This window comes from Lepidochelys olivacea (assembly GCF_965140295.1).
Source record: "Lepidochelys olivacea isolate rLepOli2 genome assembly, chromosome: 4".
Taxonomy (NCBI): Eukaryota; Metazoa; Chordata; order Testudines; family Cheloniidae; genus Lepidochelys; species Lepidochelys olivacea.
Genome location: NC_140414.1, coordinates 135,696,210 through 135,710,934, shown reverse-complemented (window position 1 = coordinate 135,710,934; position 14,725 = coordinate 135,696,210). Strand labels below are relative to the sequence as shown.

At 47.1% G+C, this 14,725-nt stretch overlaps 1 protein-coding gene across 2 annotated transcripts in view; it reads right to left on the bottom strand.

The window, feature by feature from the left end:
- Window positions 1-14,725, bottom strand: part of SMYD1 (SET and MYND domain containing 1) — a 50,374-nt gene extending 35,649 nt beyond the window's left edge. For both annotated transcript variants that reach the window (XM_084626883.1, XM_084626884.1), the window contains exon 1: window positions 14,496-14,725. In XM_084626883.1, the coding sequence (XP_084483009.1) occupies window positions 14,496-14,632 (137 nt within the window). In that variant the 5' untranslated portion in view covers window positions 14,633-14,725. The remainder of the gene's footprint in view (window positions 1-14,495) is intronic.

Genomic DNA, 14,725 nt, shown 5'->3' with positions numbered 1-14,725 from the left:
TAGGAGCCTGAGAGTTTCCAGCACACAGGTCGGATTGGGAAACAAGGAAAATGTCATAGAAACCTTACCGACTGTTCCACCTGAAACACAGCATATAACTTATGGTGTAGGAATAAGAAAAACAAATGCACTTTTTTAATCCACTTCACCCTCGGTCTGGCAGGAACTGAAAACATGAAAGCACGAATTAAAAAAAAGTCTGTAATGTGAAGTGGGTATGGCACCAAATGGGTAAAACAGTAATGGCCTCTCTGCCATGATGCTGACAATAGGTAGAAATAGACATTGACCACAAGCTTAGGGACAGCTGGAGGAATGATCCAGTGGTTCAGGTCCTAGCCTGGGACTTTAGAGTTATGGGTTCAGTTCTCTGTCCTGCGTGACCCTGGGTGAATCATCTAGGGTACTTCTACGCTGCAGCCAGGTGCGTGATGGGCAATTACCTGCACTAGCTTCCATCTCGCTAGCTTGCTAAAAATAGCAGTGAGCATGCTGCAGCGTGAGCTGCACAAGCGAGCACATGCCTGGAGGAAGAGGAGGAGGGGGAGGATCAGCAGCTCACACCGCTGTGTCCTCACTACTACTTTCAGTGAGCTACTAGATTAAAGAAGTGTGGGTACCTGTATCCAAGCTGCTATTCACTGCCCTGGCTGCAGTGTAGATGTACCCTAAGAAGAGGTCTACACGGTAATCAGAGCACGCATGAACCGACCTGAGCTTGTTTTGATCTAGCTGCCAAACGACAATAGCAGGGAAGCTGCGGGTGTAGTGCCCTGCATCAAAGAGGTACTGTGAGGACAAATAAAGATATTAAAGGTTGTGAGGCACTCTCATTCTCCCACCCAGACAAAGAGGACTTTATGATGAAAAGTCACTTACACCAAAAATCACACCACATCAGGTTGCTCCCAGTCCCAAGAGACTGGTTACTTACCCTAGATCAATTGGTACTCCAGATTTTACACCAAAGATCTTACACTGGCAGCCAATTCTATAGTAAAACTAACTAAAGGTCTATTAGCTAAGGAAGTGAGAGTTATTGAGAGGTTATATTCACAGGTGAGTCATGGTTTGTCATTTCAAATGGTGGCAGTGATGTAATAAACTGCCAGTTTCCCAAATGTCTTTCGGGGTACCCCGATTATCTGTGGGGATCTCCAGATTGCATCTAGTACATTTCTCTGTAAGAGTCTGAACAGTCCAGAGATCCTGCTTTGAATCCATACTTATAGTGTCTTCTCACAGAAAACAAGCTGACAGTGTCACTACCCACATGGGCTTTTCCTTTGAGGACAGAGAGTGAGGAACTCATTTAGAGTCTTTGACCTCCGATCAGGGCCGGTGCAACCACTAGGTGAACTAGGCGGTCGCCTAGGGCGCCAAGTGGTTGGGGGCGGCCAAAAGCACGCTCTGGGGAGGCGGTGGAGCAGAGGTGAGCTGGGGCAGGGGGGCGCGGGGAGGGCCACCTGCAGGAAGTAATGGGGGGGGGCGGCGCACAGGAGAACCGCTCCCGCCCCAGCTCACCTCTGCTCTGCCTCCTCCCCTGCGCACACCGCCCCGCTCTGCTTCTCTCCCTCCCAGGCTTGCGCGCCAAACAGCTGATTGGCACTGCAAGCCTGGGAGACAGGAGAAGCGACGTCGTGCTCAGGGAGGAGGCGGAGCAGAGGTGAGCTGGGGCAGGGAGCTGCTGCACACGGCTCCCCGGGCCGAGGGAGGGGGCGGCAAGGAGCTGCCGCACGGCTCCCTGGGCCGAGGGGAGGGAGGCAGGGAGGGGGTGGCGGGGAGCTGCTGCAGGGGGGGTGCCTCAAGGCGGGGGGGGGCAGGGAGCTGCCGCAGGGCTGGGGGGCGGCGGGCGCAAGGTTGAAGTTTCACCTAGGGCACAAAAGATCCTTACACCGGTCCTGCCTCCGATCATTACACACAGTGACCTCTTGCTTTGAAATTAGCACTTTTCTGTTAAATTCCACAAGGCCTCTTCCTGTTTGATGGGTTATTTCGTTATGGGATATGCACAATGTAAACGTTTGCTAGTATAGTGTAACAGAATACAGATAAGTGAAAACAACGCAACTAACATCCCATTAGTTTTCATGAAGTTTAAACACCAAATACACTCTTCTACATTTAACAGTTACTTTGATCTATACTAACACACAAGTGAATTAACCCAGGGCTTCGGCATGAGCTGGCACCTGGTCCTCCATCATCACAAGTGGTACTCAGGGTAAGGATAGGCAGGATCAGGTCCTACATATGTAATGATTGAAATGTTGCCTCACACTGACTTGACTGTGCTCCCAGTGAAATCACTGGAAGTTTGTCCATTGGTTCAATGGCAGCAAAATCAGGCACTAAAAAAGGAGCTAACTTTGCTTTCTCCTGAATAAAACCATATATACACATAGGAATCTGTTTACCTATCACTGAAGTGGGATCCAATGTGTCAGCTGTCTAGCAGTATACAAGCAACATTAAATCATAGCTGAGGCCAGGAAATAAAGACAGGTTTCAGAGTAACAGCCGTGTTAGTCTGTATTCGCAAAAAGAAAAGGAGTACTTGTGGCACCTTAGAGACTAACCAATTTACTGTATGCATCCGATGAAGTGAGCTGTAGCTCACGAAAGCTCATGCTCAAATAAATTGGTTAGTCTCTAAGGTGCAACAAGTACTCCTTTTCTTTTAGGAAATAAAGAAGAATTCTAAAAAACTGCAAAATTACTGACCGCAGGTAGGATTTTAGGTGACAGACTGTAATATTAGCCAAATGCAGCCAGGCGATTAGCATTAACAACCATGATAGGATGTTAGTAATGAATCAAGTGCACTTTGGCAAATTGAAAGGTTAGCAATTTAGAACTGGACACTGATGTCTTCATAGGCTCATCACCAGCCTACTATTAAACCTACAAGGTAACGAGTAACCTCTCTAGGTTATGTGCCACACATTTCAAGAGGATTTTATACCCTTGTGTTTGCTCTTTAGAACACCTTCCTCTTTCATGCAGACTGGCTGGCGATGGCAGGTTTCTCAGAAGAACCAGCTGTCCCCAGAAAGTTCACTTGAAATGCAAGGGACATTTATATCCAGAGGACACAACAGGTGCAGCCAGCTGGCTCTGTAGTTTACTAGCTTACAGTTTACACTTCAAAGGGTGAGATTTAGACTTTCCTCTCCAAGTGCATAAGGGCTTCACTTGTGTCTCTCATAAAACACATTGGAAGTGCCAGTAGCACACTATCCTTTCTTTGATTGTGCCCAATGTCAGATACTTCAGAGGGAGGCAGAAGCCCACCCATAATGCACCTAACTCTACAACTTTCATCCATATAGCTGCCTCTCCTGGTCACTTGCTTTGTTTGGAAAAAAGGGGAAGCCACTTCTCTCCTCTGCCGTAAGCCCCAGAACCTTCAGGATCCTTCCACCCCAGTCTCTGATACAGTTATACCATGAATGAACTGGAAACTTAGGATATGTCTATGTGCACAGGCTAGCCTGCCTATGCTAGCTTGAACCTGGTTAGCACTGGTAACAAAGGCAATGAATACAGCACAGCCTTGGCTAGCAAACTGAGTACGTTTGGAGCAGCAGGAGAGTGAGTTTGTGTGTGTGTGTGTGTGTCCCCGGGGGCGGGGGGAAGGGGGGGAGTGAGAGAGCCTGGATTTGTGCTGGACATGGCCCACCTTGATTACCATGCACATTGTAGGGAGAGTGGTCACTTTGGATGAGCTATTACCAGCAGGAGAGTGAGTTTGTGTGTGTATGAGGGTGAGGGGGTGAGAAAACCTGGATTTGTGCTGGATATGGCCCACCTTGATTATCATGCACATTGTAGGGAGAGTGGTCACTTTGGATGAGCTTTTACCAGCAGGAGTGAGTTTGTGTGTGTGGTTTTTGGAGGGGGGTGAGGGGGTGAGAGAACCTGGATTTGTGCAGGAAATGGCCCACCTTGATTATCATGCACATTGTGAAGGGAGTTGTCACTTTGGATGGGCTATTACCAGCAGGAGAGTGAGTTTGTGTGTAGGGGGGTGGAGGGTGAGAAAACCTGGATTTGTGCTGGAAATGGCCCAACTTGATGATCACTTTAGATAAGCTATTACCAGCAGGACAGTGGGGTGGGAGGAGGTATTGTTTCATGATCTCTGTGTGTATATAATATCTGCTGCAGTTTCCATGGTATGCATCTGATGAAGTGAGCTGTAGCTCACGAAAGCTCATGCTCAAATAAATTGGTTAGTCTCTAAGGTGCCACAAGTACTCCTTTTCTTTTTGCGAATACAGACTAACACGGCTGTTACTCTGAAACCTGAGTACGTACTGACGGGCCATGTCGAGCTTGTACTGCTCACACTGAAGCTCACACTGAGCCTTCTTCGATGCTGTTGTTACCTGCACCAGCTGGGTTCAAACTAGTTCAGGTAGGCTAGCCTGTGCACAGCTTTTGCTTAGACAGTGGTCAGTGGGTGTAAAGAAGTCTAAGAGTGTCTTATTGAGTACAAGAGAATCCAAATAAGCGTAACAAGGTCTAACCTACCAGCCAAAGGCCTCAAGCAATGCATTATTGTGCTAGGTAGGCACAGCGATGCACCTAGAAGGGAGAATCCTTGCTCCAAAGAGCTCACAATCTAAATAGACAGGACAGGCAAAGGAGGCATTATTTATTAGTGCCGCCATGAGTGCAGGGCTCTAGACTAGATGACCTCTCCAGGTCCCTTCCAGTCCTATGATTATCACCTACCTTTTGCAAATGGAAAACCGAGGCTGAGAGAAACTATGCATGGGAGGTTTCAGAGTAACAGCCGTGTTAATCTGTATTTGCAAAAAGAAAAGGAGTACTTGTGGCACCTTAGAGACTAACCAATTTATCCAATGAAGTGAGCTGTAGCTCACGAAAGCTTATGCTCAAATAAATTGGTTAGTCTCTAAGGTGCCATATGCATGGGAGGTCTGTGCCAGAGATGGGACTTCAACCCAGAGCTTCAGAGGCCTCATCCAGTGCCCACACAGCCATCCTTCCTCGCTACTTAAAAGGGAAAGGCCAGCCCAGCTCTAATTCGTCTAGCATTGCTACCTGCGCTGCTAACGACATATGCCTTGCTCCCTTCACCCAAGGTTTTGCAACACAAACAGAGCTTTATTAAGCGACAATTACAAACAAGATTATAGGCAGAGTGTAAAGTCCCATGTTAAACTGTGGCTTGTAGGATGACAATGATCAGGCATGCTGGAATGCTAACAATAGGCAGGCTGGCCAGCAGGTTCCATGCTAATAGCAGGAGCAGTGGCCTGCTCTCTTGAGTCAAACGGCAGAACTGGGTGCTGGTCAGAAATGCAAGACTGTGTTCTGTCAGCTGTCAAGTCATGGGGGCAGAAAGGTGCAGCAGAGATTACGCTCCTTGTAAGGCAGCAAAGAGCCACAGGACTGATAAAAACACACAAGTGTACTGTACTGGGAAGCAAGGAGAAAGATAATGCCTGGGAATGGAGGGGTCCTCCCCACTGTCGTTAAGGGGAGCCATCTTACTGCACACATGTAGACAGCAGCTGAAAAAGGTTTGTAAACAATGTACCCGTCAAAGCAAAGGAAGGTTTTCTGGAGGATGTGCTGCAGCAGAACCGCTGACCTATGGCTGTTGGGGTCCCCCCCCCATGAGAGCAGGAAGAAAGAGGAAGTTACTCACCTTGTGCAGTAACGATGGTTCTTCGAGATGTGTGTCCCTATGGGTGCTCCACTTTAGGTATCTGTATGCCCCTGCACCTCTAATCGGAGACTTTCGGTAGCAGTGTCCCATTGAGCCCTCACATGTGCTCTCCCTCCCTTGTGGTCTGCCTTGAGTCTATTTAGCACTGCATGGGTGAACCCCCCTCACTTCCTTCTCTACCACAGAGCCCTATAGAGAACTCCGAAGTAGAGGGGAGGAGGGTGGGTTGTGGAGCACCCATAGGGACACACATCTCGAAGAACCATCGAGGTGTGCAAGGTGAGTAACTTCCTCTTCTTCTTTGAGTAGTGTCCCTATGGGTGCTCCACTTTAGGTGACTCCAGAGTAGTACGTACCACTGAAGGCTGGGACTTCGGAGCGGAGTCTTTCACTACAGAGAGTACTGTGGAATCGAAGATGGTGTCAGCAGCCAAATCTGCAGTGATCGCATAATGTTCTGTGAAAGTATGGACAGAGGCCCCAATCATTGCTCTATAGATTGGGGAGATAGGGGTATCCCTATGGAATGTGACTGAGGTAGGAACTGATCTCATGGAGTGCATATGGACGGAAGCAAGCTGTGCCCTTGCTAAGTGATTAATGCAACTAAAGACCCGTTTGGATAGTCTTTGAGGAGATATCAAGAGCTTTTGGATCTTTCTGTGGACGAAAGGAAGAGTTTAGGGGATTTCCTGAAGTCCTTAGTCCTGTCCAAGTAGAATGCTAATGTCCTTCTAATATCTTTTATATGCACAATAATTTTGTCTCCCAGTTGTCACAATGTGGTTTTGGGGAAAAACAGGGAGATGGATCTGTTAATTCATATGGAAAGTGCAAAAAAGTAGGGAGAAACTTGGGATATGGCCTTAGAGTTATTTTTTATTTTATTTATTTATTTATTTTAAAGACAAAGGCCATGAATGATGGGTGTGCCATCAGGGCCGCTATTTCTCCTATGAGCCTAGCTGAGGTGATGGGCAATTAGAAATGCTGTCGTCATGGACAGGTGGAAGAGAGAAAAAGTTGCCCTGGACTCAAAGGGAGGTCTAGTCCAAGCCCTGAGAACTAGATTAAAGTCCCAGGCTGGAGCGGGTGGTGTCACATGAGGGAAGAGAGTCCCAATGCCCTTAAAGAGTCTACGCATTAGTTGTTGAGCAAACTCCAAGTGGGAAGCCATGTTTGCCATGAGATGTACCTTAAGGGAGCTGAGTGAGAGTTTAAAATGTAATGCAAAATCACAGGGAGGAAAGATGAGGTTGGGTCTGTCCGTTGGGAATGGTACAAACTTGGGAGTCGTTCCCATTTTGTAGATAGGTATGTGGAGGGGTCAACTTGTGGTTGTGTTGCAACATGTGTTTCAGCTTGTCAGAGCATTCTGCTTCTAAGCCTTGGAACAAAGAAAGATCCATGCCTGGAGGCAGAGGACCCATGGGTTGGGGTGAAGGGTCAGCCCATTGTTTTGAGAGAGCGGGTGAGGAATGGGCTGATGTCAGAGGAACAGGAGGGCATATTGCCATCTGCATCAGGTAAGGGAGCCAGACTTGTCATAGTCAAGAGGGGCAATCACAATAACTCTTGCTTTGTTTCATTGAATTTTCTACAGAATCTTGGATAGGGTAGGAAACTGGGAAAAGACATACAAGTGGGCCCTGTCCGCTGAGAAGATGAGGGCAACTGCCAGTGAATGTTTCCCCAAAGGGTGGCTATATCTTGAAGCACCTGTGAATTCAGTATACACTCATTGTCGTGAGAAAATTCCAACTGAGACTGTTGGTTATTCCGTTCTGTATCCCTTGTAGACAAACAGCTGAGATGAGCACATTGTGATAAGTGCATCAATTCCAAAGTTTGAATGCTGTCTTGCAGAGGGAGGGAGATCTGGCAGCTCCTTGGCAGTTTATACAAAACATACAGGTCACATTAAGTCCATCATAACCTTTGTGTGTTGTTTTTGATGAAAGGCAGTTTGTGCACAGGCACTCCTGACCGCCCCTAACCCCAGAAGAGTGATATGGAAGGTCATTTCTGTGGAAGGCCATTTGTCCTGAACCTTGTTGTTGTGCATGTGAGCTCCCCAGCATATCAGGGAGACATGTGTCTCCGGGTGGTGAATGTGAGCAGTGAGAGGAGTGATCTCACTTGTACTGCATCAGGTTGGTGCTGATAAAGTCCAGTCACTGTACCGGGGTTAGTATGCCTCTACAATAAAGTGAACCTTGGAGACTACCCTGTGTGGAGCAGTCTGTACCTATATGATCCTGCCTCAAAGGTAAGCAGTAGGAAATCTCCTGTACGATGGTTGTATTGAGATATGGAAATAGGCACCCTGTAAGTTCAAGGCTAGAAATCAATCTCTTTGCTCTAGAGCTGGTCCTAACTGCTGTGAAGTAAGGTAAGGTGACTTCTGAGTGCCCTGACAGGTGTATAGATGGCAGCTGATGCTGTACAGTATCATTGTTCAGGCCCCCGACCAGCTCATCAAAGTGCTTATAAGAGGCAGTTTGAGAGGTCATGGACTGGGGTGCAGACTGTTCTCACTTTTGAGCCCTGGGCTCTTACACTGTGGCTCATAACAGCACAGAGACGGTGAGTATTGAGAAGATTGTGATCTGTGGTGTGGTTGAGAGGTATATCTTCTCTTCTGTTCCACAGTGTAGATTCCTAAGGAATGTAGTGCAGTCTGAGAATCCTTCAGGATGTGGAGAGAAAAATCTGTCTTCTCCGCAAAGAGTTTGATCCTTCAAATTGGAAGTCTGTAGCTCTTTGGGCAATCTAGAGAGGTGTAGAAAACAAAAAAAAAACACCACAACCCACCTCAGTACCACTGTCATGGAGACTTGGCGGGCAGCTGTAACAGCTACATCCAGTGGTGTCTCTAGGACCGGTCTGGCTATTAACTGACCTTCTCTAAGAATGGTCTGAATCTGTTCTTTTTGTGTTTCCAGTAATGTTTCAGAAACATCCTCGGTTTCCCAAGATTAACAAAATTGTTTTGGCCATGACAGTTTGGTAATTTATGACTCTAAACAGTAAAGTTGTTGATGAATACGCCATCCTGTGAAGCCTGATCATATGGAGTTGACTTGGCATTATGTTGCTTGCTTCATGCATTAACCACATCCACTATGAGGGAGTTGGGTTGCGGATTTTGAAAACAAAGTCTGCCTCTTTGGGTAGAGATGTAGGGTTGTTTTTGTTTACACTCTGTTGCTGGTTGGTGCGATAGAGGCTGGCTCTGCCAGATGATTTTGGTAGGATCTAGAATTAGCTCATTAATTGGGAGGACAGTTCTAGATGAGAAGGTAGTGTGCAGAATTTCCACCAACTTGTGATGTGTATCTGCCACCTCCTGTAAGGGAATCTGCAGCTCGTCTGCCACCCTCTTGGTAAGATCCAGAAAATTCTTAAATCTTCACCTAGTGATGAGGGGTGGGCAGCACAGTCTCATCTGGCAGAGATGAGGAGAAGTGTGCTGAAGAGGTAGCTTCCTCTTCAGGTGTGGTTTTTTGTTTTTGTTTGTTTGTTTTTCCCCTTCCCCCTTCTTTCCTGTTCTCAGAAAGCTTTCTCCTGCCCTGGCTCAGGTGCCAGGCTGTAGCAAACCATCTGGTGGACTCTCCCTGAGAGACACCGGAGACTGTCACACCATGTGTGTGTATATACCCGAAGAGTTACAATATGGCCTTGGGAAGGAGAGGTAGGAAGACAGGCACAGGTGGTTGGCGTGATGGAATTGGGGATGACCCTTGTAGTGTGGTGGTGGGCCACCTTGAGGGGCCAGGGAATGATATTCTCTTGGCCAGCGTCAGATTGGTCAGTGGGTAACGGTGCCGCTGACTGGGGTATTGGCAGTATACAGTCCAGTGCTAAGAGCGATTCTGGGTGCTGGGATGTGCTCGATACCGGGGTCCTGGTACCAAGTAATGGGGATTGTGGTTCTTCCTCAGTCATCAAGCTTCCAGGGTACCAGAGCTAATGCAGTACCATGGGTTCATTTGGTACCACAGAGGAGGATCCATGGTACGTTGTCAGTACCAATATTTGGGCAGAGCACTCCCTAAATGAGAGTCGGTATCAATGGTTGGGAAGGTGCAGAACACTTCCTAGATGGGAGTTTTGTTGCACCTGGTACCAAAGGGTTTCTCTATGCCGCTCTTTTAGAGATGGGTTTCAGAGTAACAGCCATGTTAGTCTGTATTCGCAAAAAGAAAAGGAGTACTTGTGGCACCTTAGAGACTAACCAATTTATTTGAGCATAAGCTTTCATGAACTACAGCTCACTTCATTGGATGCATACTGTGGAAAGTACAGAAGATCTTTTTATACACACAAACCATGAAAAAATGGGTATTTACCACTACAAAAGGTTTTCTCTCCCCCCACCCCACTCTCCTGCTGGTAATAGCTTATCTAAAGTGATCACTCTCCTTACAATGTGTATGATAATCAAGGTGGGCCATTTCCAGCACAAATCCAGGGTTTAACAAGAACGTCTGAGGAGGGGATGAGAGATGGTACGGTAACTGTCCCCTCTCCTTAGGGGACGAGAGATGGTACGGTAACTGTCCCCTCTCCTTAGGGGACGGTACCAGTACCATTGCCTCAGAGCATGACGGTGGAAGCCTCTGGTGTCTCAGTGCGAAGCAGAACTGACAGCAGGGCTTCTCTGTGGCACTCTTTTAGAGATGGTATGGTAACTGTGCCCTCTCGGTGCAGTAGTTGACCAGAGTAGAGCTCAGAGCAGCACAGAACTCACAGAAGCCCCATGTCGGTGCACAGAGCAGAGCTCAGAGCAGGGCAGAGTTCACGGCAGGAAGCCCCTTCTCAGGTTTCAGCTTCCAGAGCTTGGGTGCCGAACAAGCTCACAGCAGGAGGTTCCTCTGCTGGTATTGGCTGCACTGGGGAACACCCCTCTGGCTGGCCAGTTGCTTGGGGGTCGGTGCCGAGATGGCCGCACTGGGGAACACCCCTCTGGCTGGCCAGTTGCTCCAGGATCAGTGCCGAGATGGCACAGCCTCCCCTAACCGGCCCTCCATACAATTTCAGAAACCGGATGCGGCCCTCAGGCCAAAAAGTTTGCCCGCCCCCGCCTTACACGCTGCTTCCACACATAAGCCTGCAAAGCTCCGTATATTGGTCCCGATCCCCAGCTGGCATACACAGACATAGGTTATGGCAATTTACACCATGTGGGGATGTGGCTTGCTGTGTTCAGTAGACAGAACAATGTAGAATAAATGGACCATTGATAGGATAATACCTACCTTGACAAGGCGCTGTGCAAATTAATGAGGGCTTGTGAAGATCTTTGAGATCCTTAGCTGTAAAGAGACCAAGCAGCCTTTTTTTGTCAAACAACACAATCTAAGGGCCTGACCTCAGCCAGTGTAAAGTGGAGTATCTCTGCTGTAGTCAAAGGGGCTCATCATAGAGATAAGGATCTGTATGCAAAGAGCCGACTGAAGAAGATCTAGGCCTTTAACATGAGCATAACTGGCTCCCAAGAACAGTACTCCAAGAACAGTGTATAATCATAACCATCCATTTCTAGAGGAGTCTGCAAGGCAGCTACAATCTTTAAGACTCGTCTCAATGGGCAGTGTCCATTTACTAGGAACATATTTAAAAAAAAAAAAACCCTAACTAAATAAAACCATTTTATTTTAAAGATATTTTAAAGATAGAACATTCTGTGCAAGCTACTGCTGTCTCTGCCTGAGACAAAACATTCTTCCAGATATTTTAATTAGCCTGCTGCTTATTTTTTTAAAAAAAGTTCATTATAAGGATCCATCAGATCCAGCCTAGTTCAGCTTTGGCTAGAATGATTAACTGGCATCAAACGACCATGCTTAGGAACAAATCACTATAAAATCACCTCTTAATCCTATCTTGCTTCCATTTTTCCACTGAGTTCAATAGGCCAGGTACTGCCACCCCAACTCTTAGTGAGTACTACCTGTTCCACAATTAGATCCACTGATTCCAGTGGGACTAATTGCAGAGTAAGTTACTCAATGGGCCTGGCCGAACGCCCACTGAAGTCAGTGGAAAGAGCCCTATTGACTTTGATGGGATCTGGATCAGGGCCAATGTAACGGGGGGCAGAATCTGGCCTAGTCACAGGAGCAGAATTTGGGCCCATAGTCTGTCAGTCTAATCTATTTGGGCATTTATATAGCACTACCCACTGTGGTATTTAGGCATAATTCAAGTACAGTTGTGTTTGTGTAACCCACACACCGCCTGGGTGTGGTGTTCTGTCCCATCTACTGGCACCGAGACCACTTAGAGAGAGATTAATGAGTCTGCTCTACAGCCTTAGCTAAGGGCTATGTAGCTTTTAGCTCATGCAGTAGAGGCTCATGCATTTAGCTTCAGAGGTCCCAGGTTCGCTCTCACCCGCCGACAGCGGGGTCTGTCGGTGTTACATTTGCAGTTACATTTTAAAACAGCAGCTCTTGCAATGACATGTTAAAATGCAAAATAAAACCTAGGGACTAAATCCACAAAGGGATAAGGTATCGCAATGCGCAGTGTTGCAGCATCTAACTTTGAGACGTCTTGCCACCCAGTGGAATCCACAGTCCTGAGTTAGACTCCCAGACTTTCTATACAATGAATGGGGAGAGATAGGTGCCTAAGAATGAAATCCACAACAACCAGCATGCTGAGCAGAGCTAACCAATAGCAGATGCCAAGGACAGGGTATGGCCTAAGCCCCGTCTCTCTCAGGGAATTAGTGCCTAAATCCTTTTGTGGATCTGGGCCTCAACCTCTACGTTGTCATTGTGCTAGGTTCACAGACATGTTCTCCCACTGATACTGCAAAGGCAGGGAAAGAAGGAGTGAAAAGATGCAAACACAAACAACTCCACACATTTCTTTTCTACTCTTTCCATTCAATACCTAATTTTCATGTCAGGTGACATGAAGCTGCCAAGCAAATTCACTTCAAGTGAGTGATTTAAAATATCCCAGATGACGAGAGTTAAAAAGCACAGTGAAAGGTTAGATGCTACCCGTGACCTCATTCAAAGAAACCATTTGTTCGTGGAAGGCTTTAATAGGAAAGATCACATCCTACCTTTATTTCATGTGCAGAAGCCCCACTGAAATGAATGGCAGTTTTGAGCAAAATTCAATCCCAGAATTCATTTTTGTGCTGCACTTAAGGAAAGTTTAGACTCTTCCTAAGTGCAGAATGAAAAACAGCAGCTGAAGGTTAGTTTCATATTTAAGAACTTTGGGCCAAATGCTGCTCTCAGTTACACCAATACAAATGTGGAGTAATTTCACTGATGTCAAATCCAGAGTAACTCTATTATCTCATATTCATGGGCCAGAGAAAGAGTGAGAATGACTCTGCTGGCCAGTGTTTAGGGCACTCACCTGGGAGAACCAGCTTCCAGTTCCTGCCCTGCTGAGTATTTAAGGATTTCATACAAAGTGGAACAGCTTCACCAGGAGAGACTGAGAAACCCCCAGGCCAGAATGACCTTTAGCCCAAGGCTTACGGCACTCACATGGGAATTGGAGACATGGGTGCAAGTCCTTGCAAAGGGGATTTGAACCTAAGCCTCCCACATCTCAACTAACCCCTGGCCCACAGCATCTGATCTGCTGTGCTCTTAGGCAGCATCTGAAAATGCCCATGGACCAGACCCCACAGGCCACATAGGCAGGAGAAATGCCTAGTTTGAGGATCCCACTGGGGCTTAAGCATCAGCTAGACACTTGGTGCCAGGAATCAGGAAGCTTTTTGCATGGCCACTGGTGGGAATGTAGGTGCCTAAGGGACTTTAGCAGCAAAAATTGGCACCTACTGTGGGAGGCGGCATCTGAGCAGTGGTTGTGAGGATCTACGTTTTGGACTTAGGTGCCTAACATGGCAGTTAGGTGCCTATATCCCTTTGCAGATCTAGCCCTCAGTGTCCACATCCGCAAGAGAAGTTGATCAAATATTATTCATGTAAAAATAAGAAGCGCACGACAAGTGACATCACTGGAAAATGCATCTTCATCAGGATTCACTTTCGGGTTTCGTCAATATCACAGGAAAGTTACAGAAATCTGATCTCTCCTCTCAAAGATGACTGCACCAGCCCAGCCCATTAATTCATCCACTGACAGGTATAACACCATTTTAAAGCAGGCCAAATGCTGCCAAATTCCATGTATTAGGCTATTTGTTTGGGGGCAATGGGTTTTAAAGGGGCACAGGATGAAGGAATCTCAAGTTACTACAAACTATCAGTGGCATGAATGTATCTACTGACTTTTAGCATTAGTGCCCTCTCTACGTATATAGTCAAAGAGGTTATATGTGAAAACAAAGCACAATGGCATATTGTACCCGCAACATACAGTATATAGTGGAAGCCTCCTATAGCAAAGTCAGTTAGAGGCCCATTGTAACTAGAATCGCAGCTTGCACACTGCAATCCACTTGAATAATTCGCTGGGGACCAATCTTGAGAGGCGCTGAGCTCCCTCCACTCCCTCTGCTCTCAATGGAAGCTAAAGGCGCTGAGCACCTTCCAAGATCATGTCCCAGAAGCAGGCACACTGTATTTAAAACAGGCAAGCAGACTGACTATCCCATCATAGCAAGAGGACAGCCGCTGTGAGCTGCATCTCCACAGAATGACTCACAGTGGAGAGCTGCTGACTGCGATTCTCAGCCTTTCTTGATGCTATCCAGACTGTAAGGAAGCCTTCACCGACCGCAGCCAGATCAGGCTTCACAAGAAGCACAGATTGGCTTTTTGCTGTGTAATAACTTCTCTCTTACCTGTCAAAAACTACTGCGGCGTAGGCTGGCTCCGCAAAGATGACATCTCCAGCCCAGAATTCCTTGGCTGCCTTCAACCCCCTGCCTTTGCCTTCCGAAGTGAACACTTCCACCATCTCCATCTCCCTAGGTGTCATGTCAGGGAAACTGGGCTTGCAACGCAAGTGTCCCACTGTGAGCCAGGTCCCTTGTCACTCCTGCTTTTTCAGCACCTTTGGGTTGCCACAGGA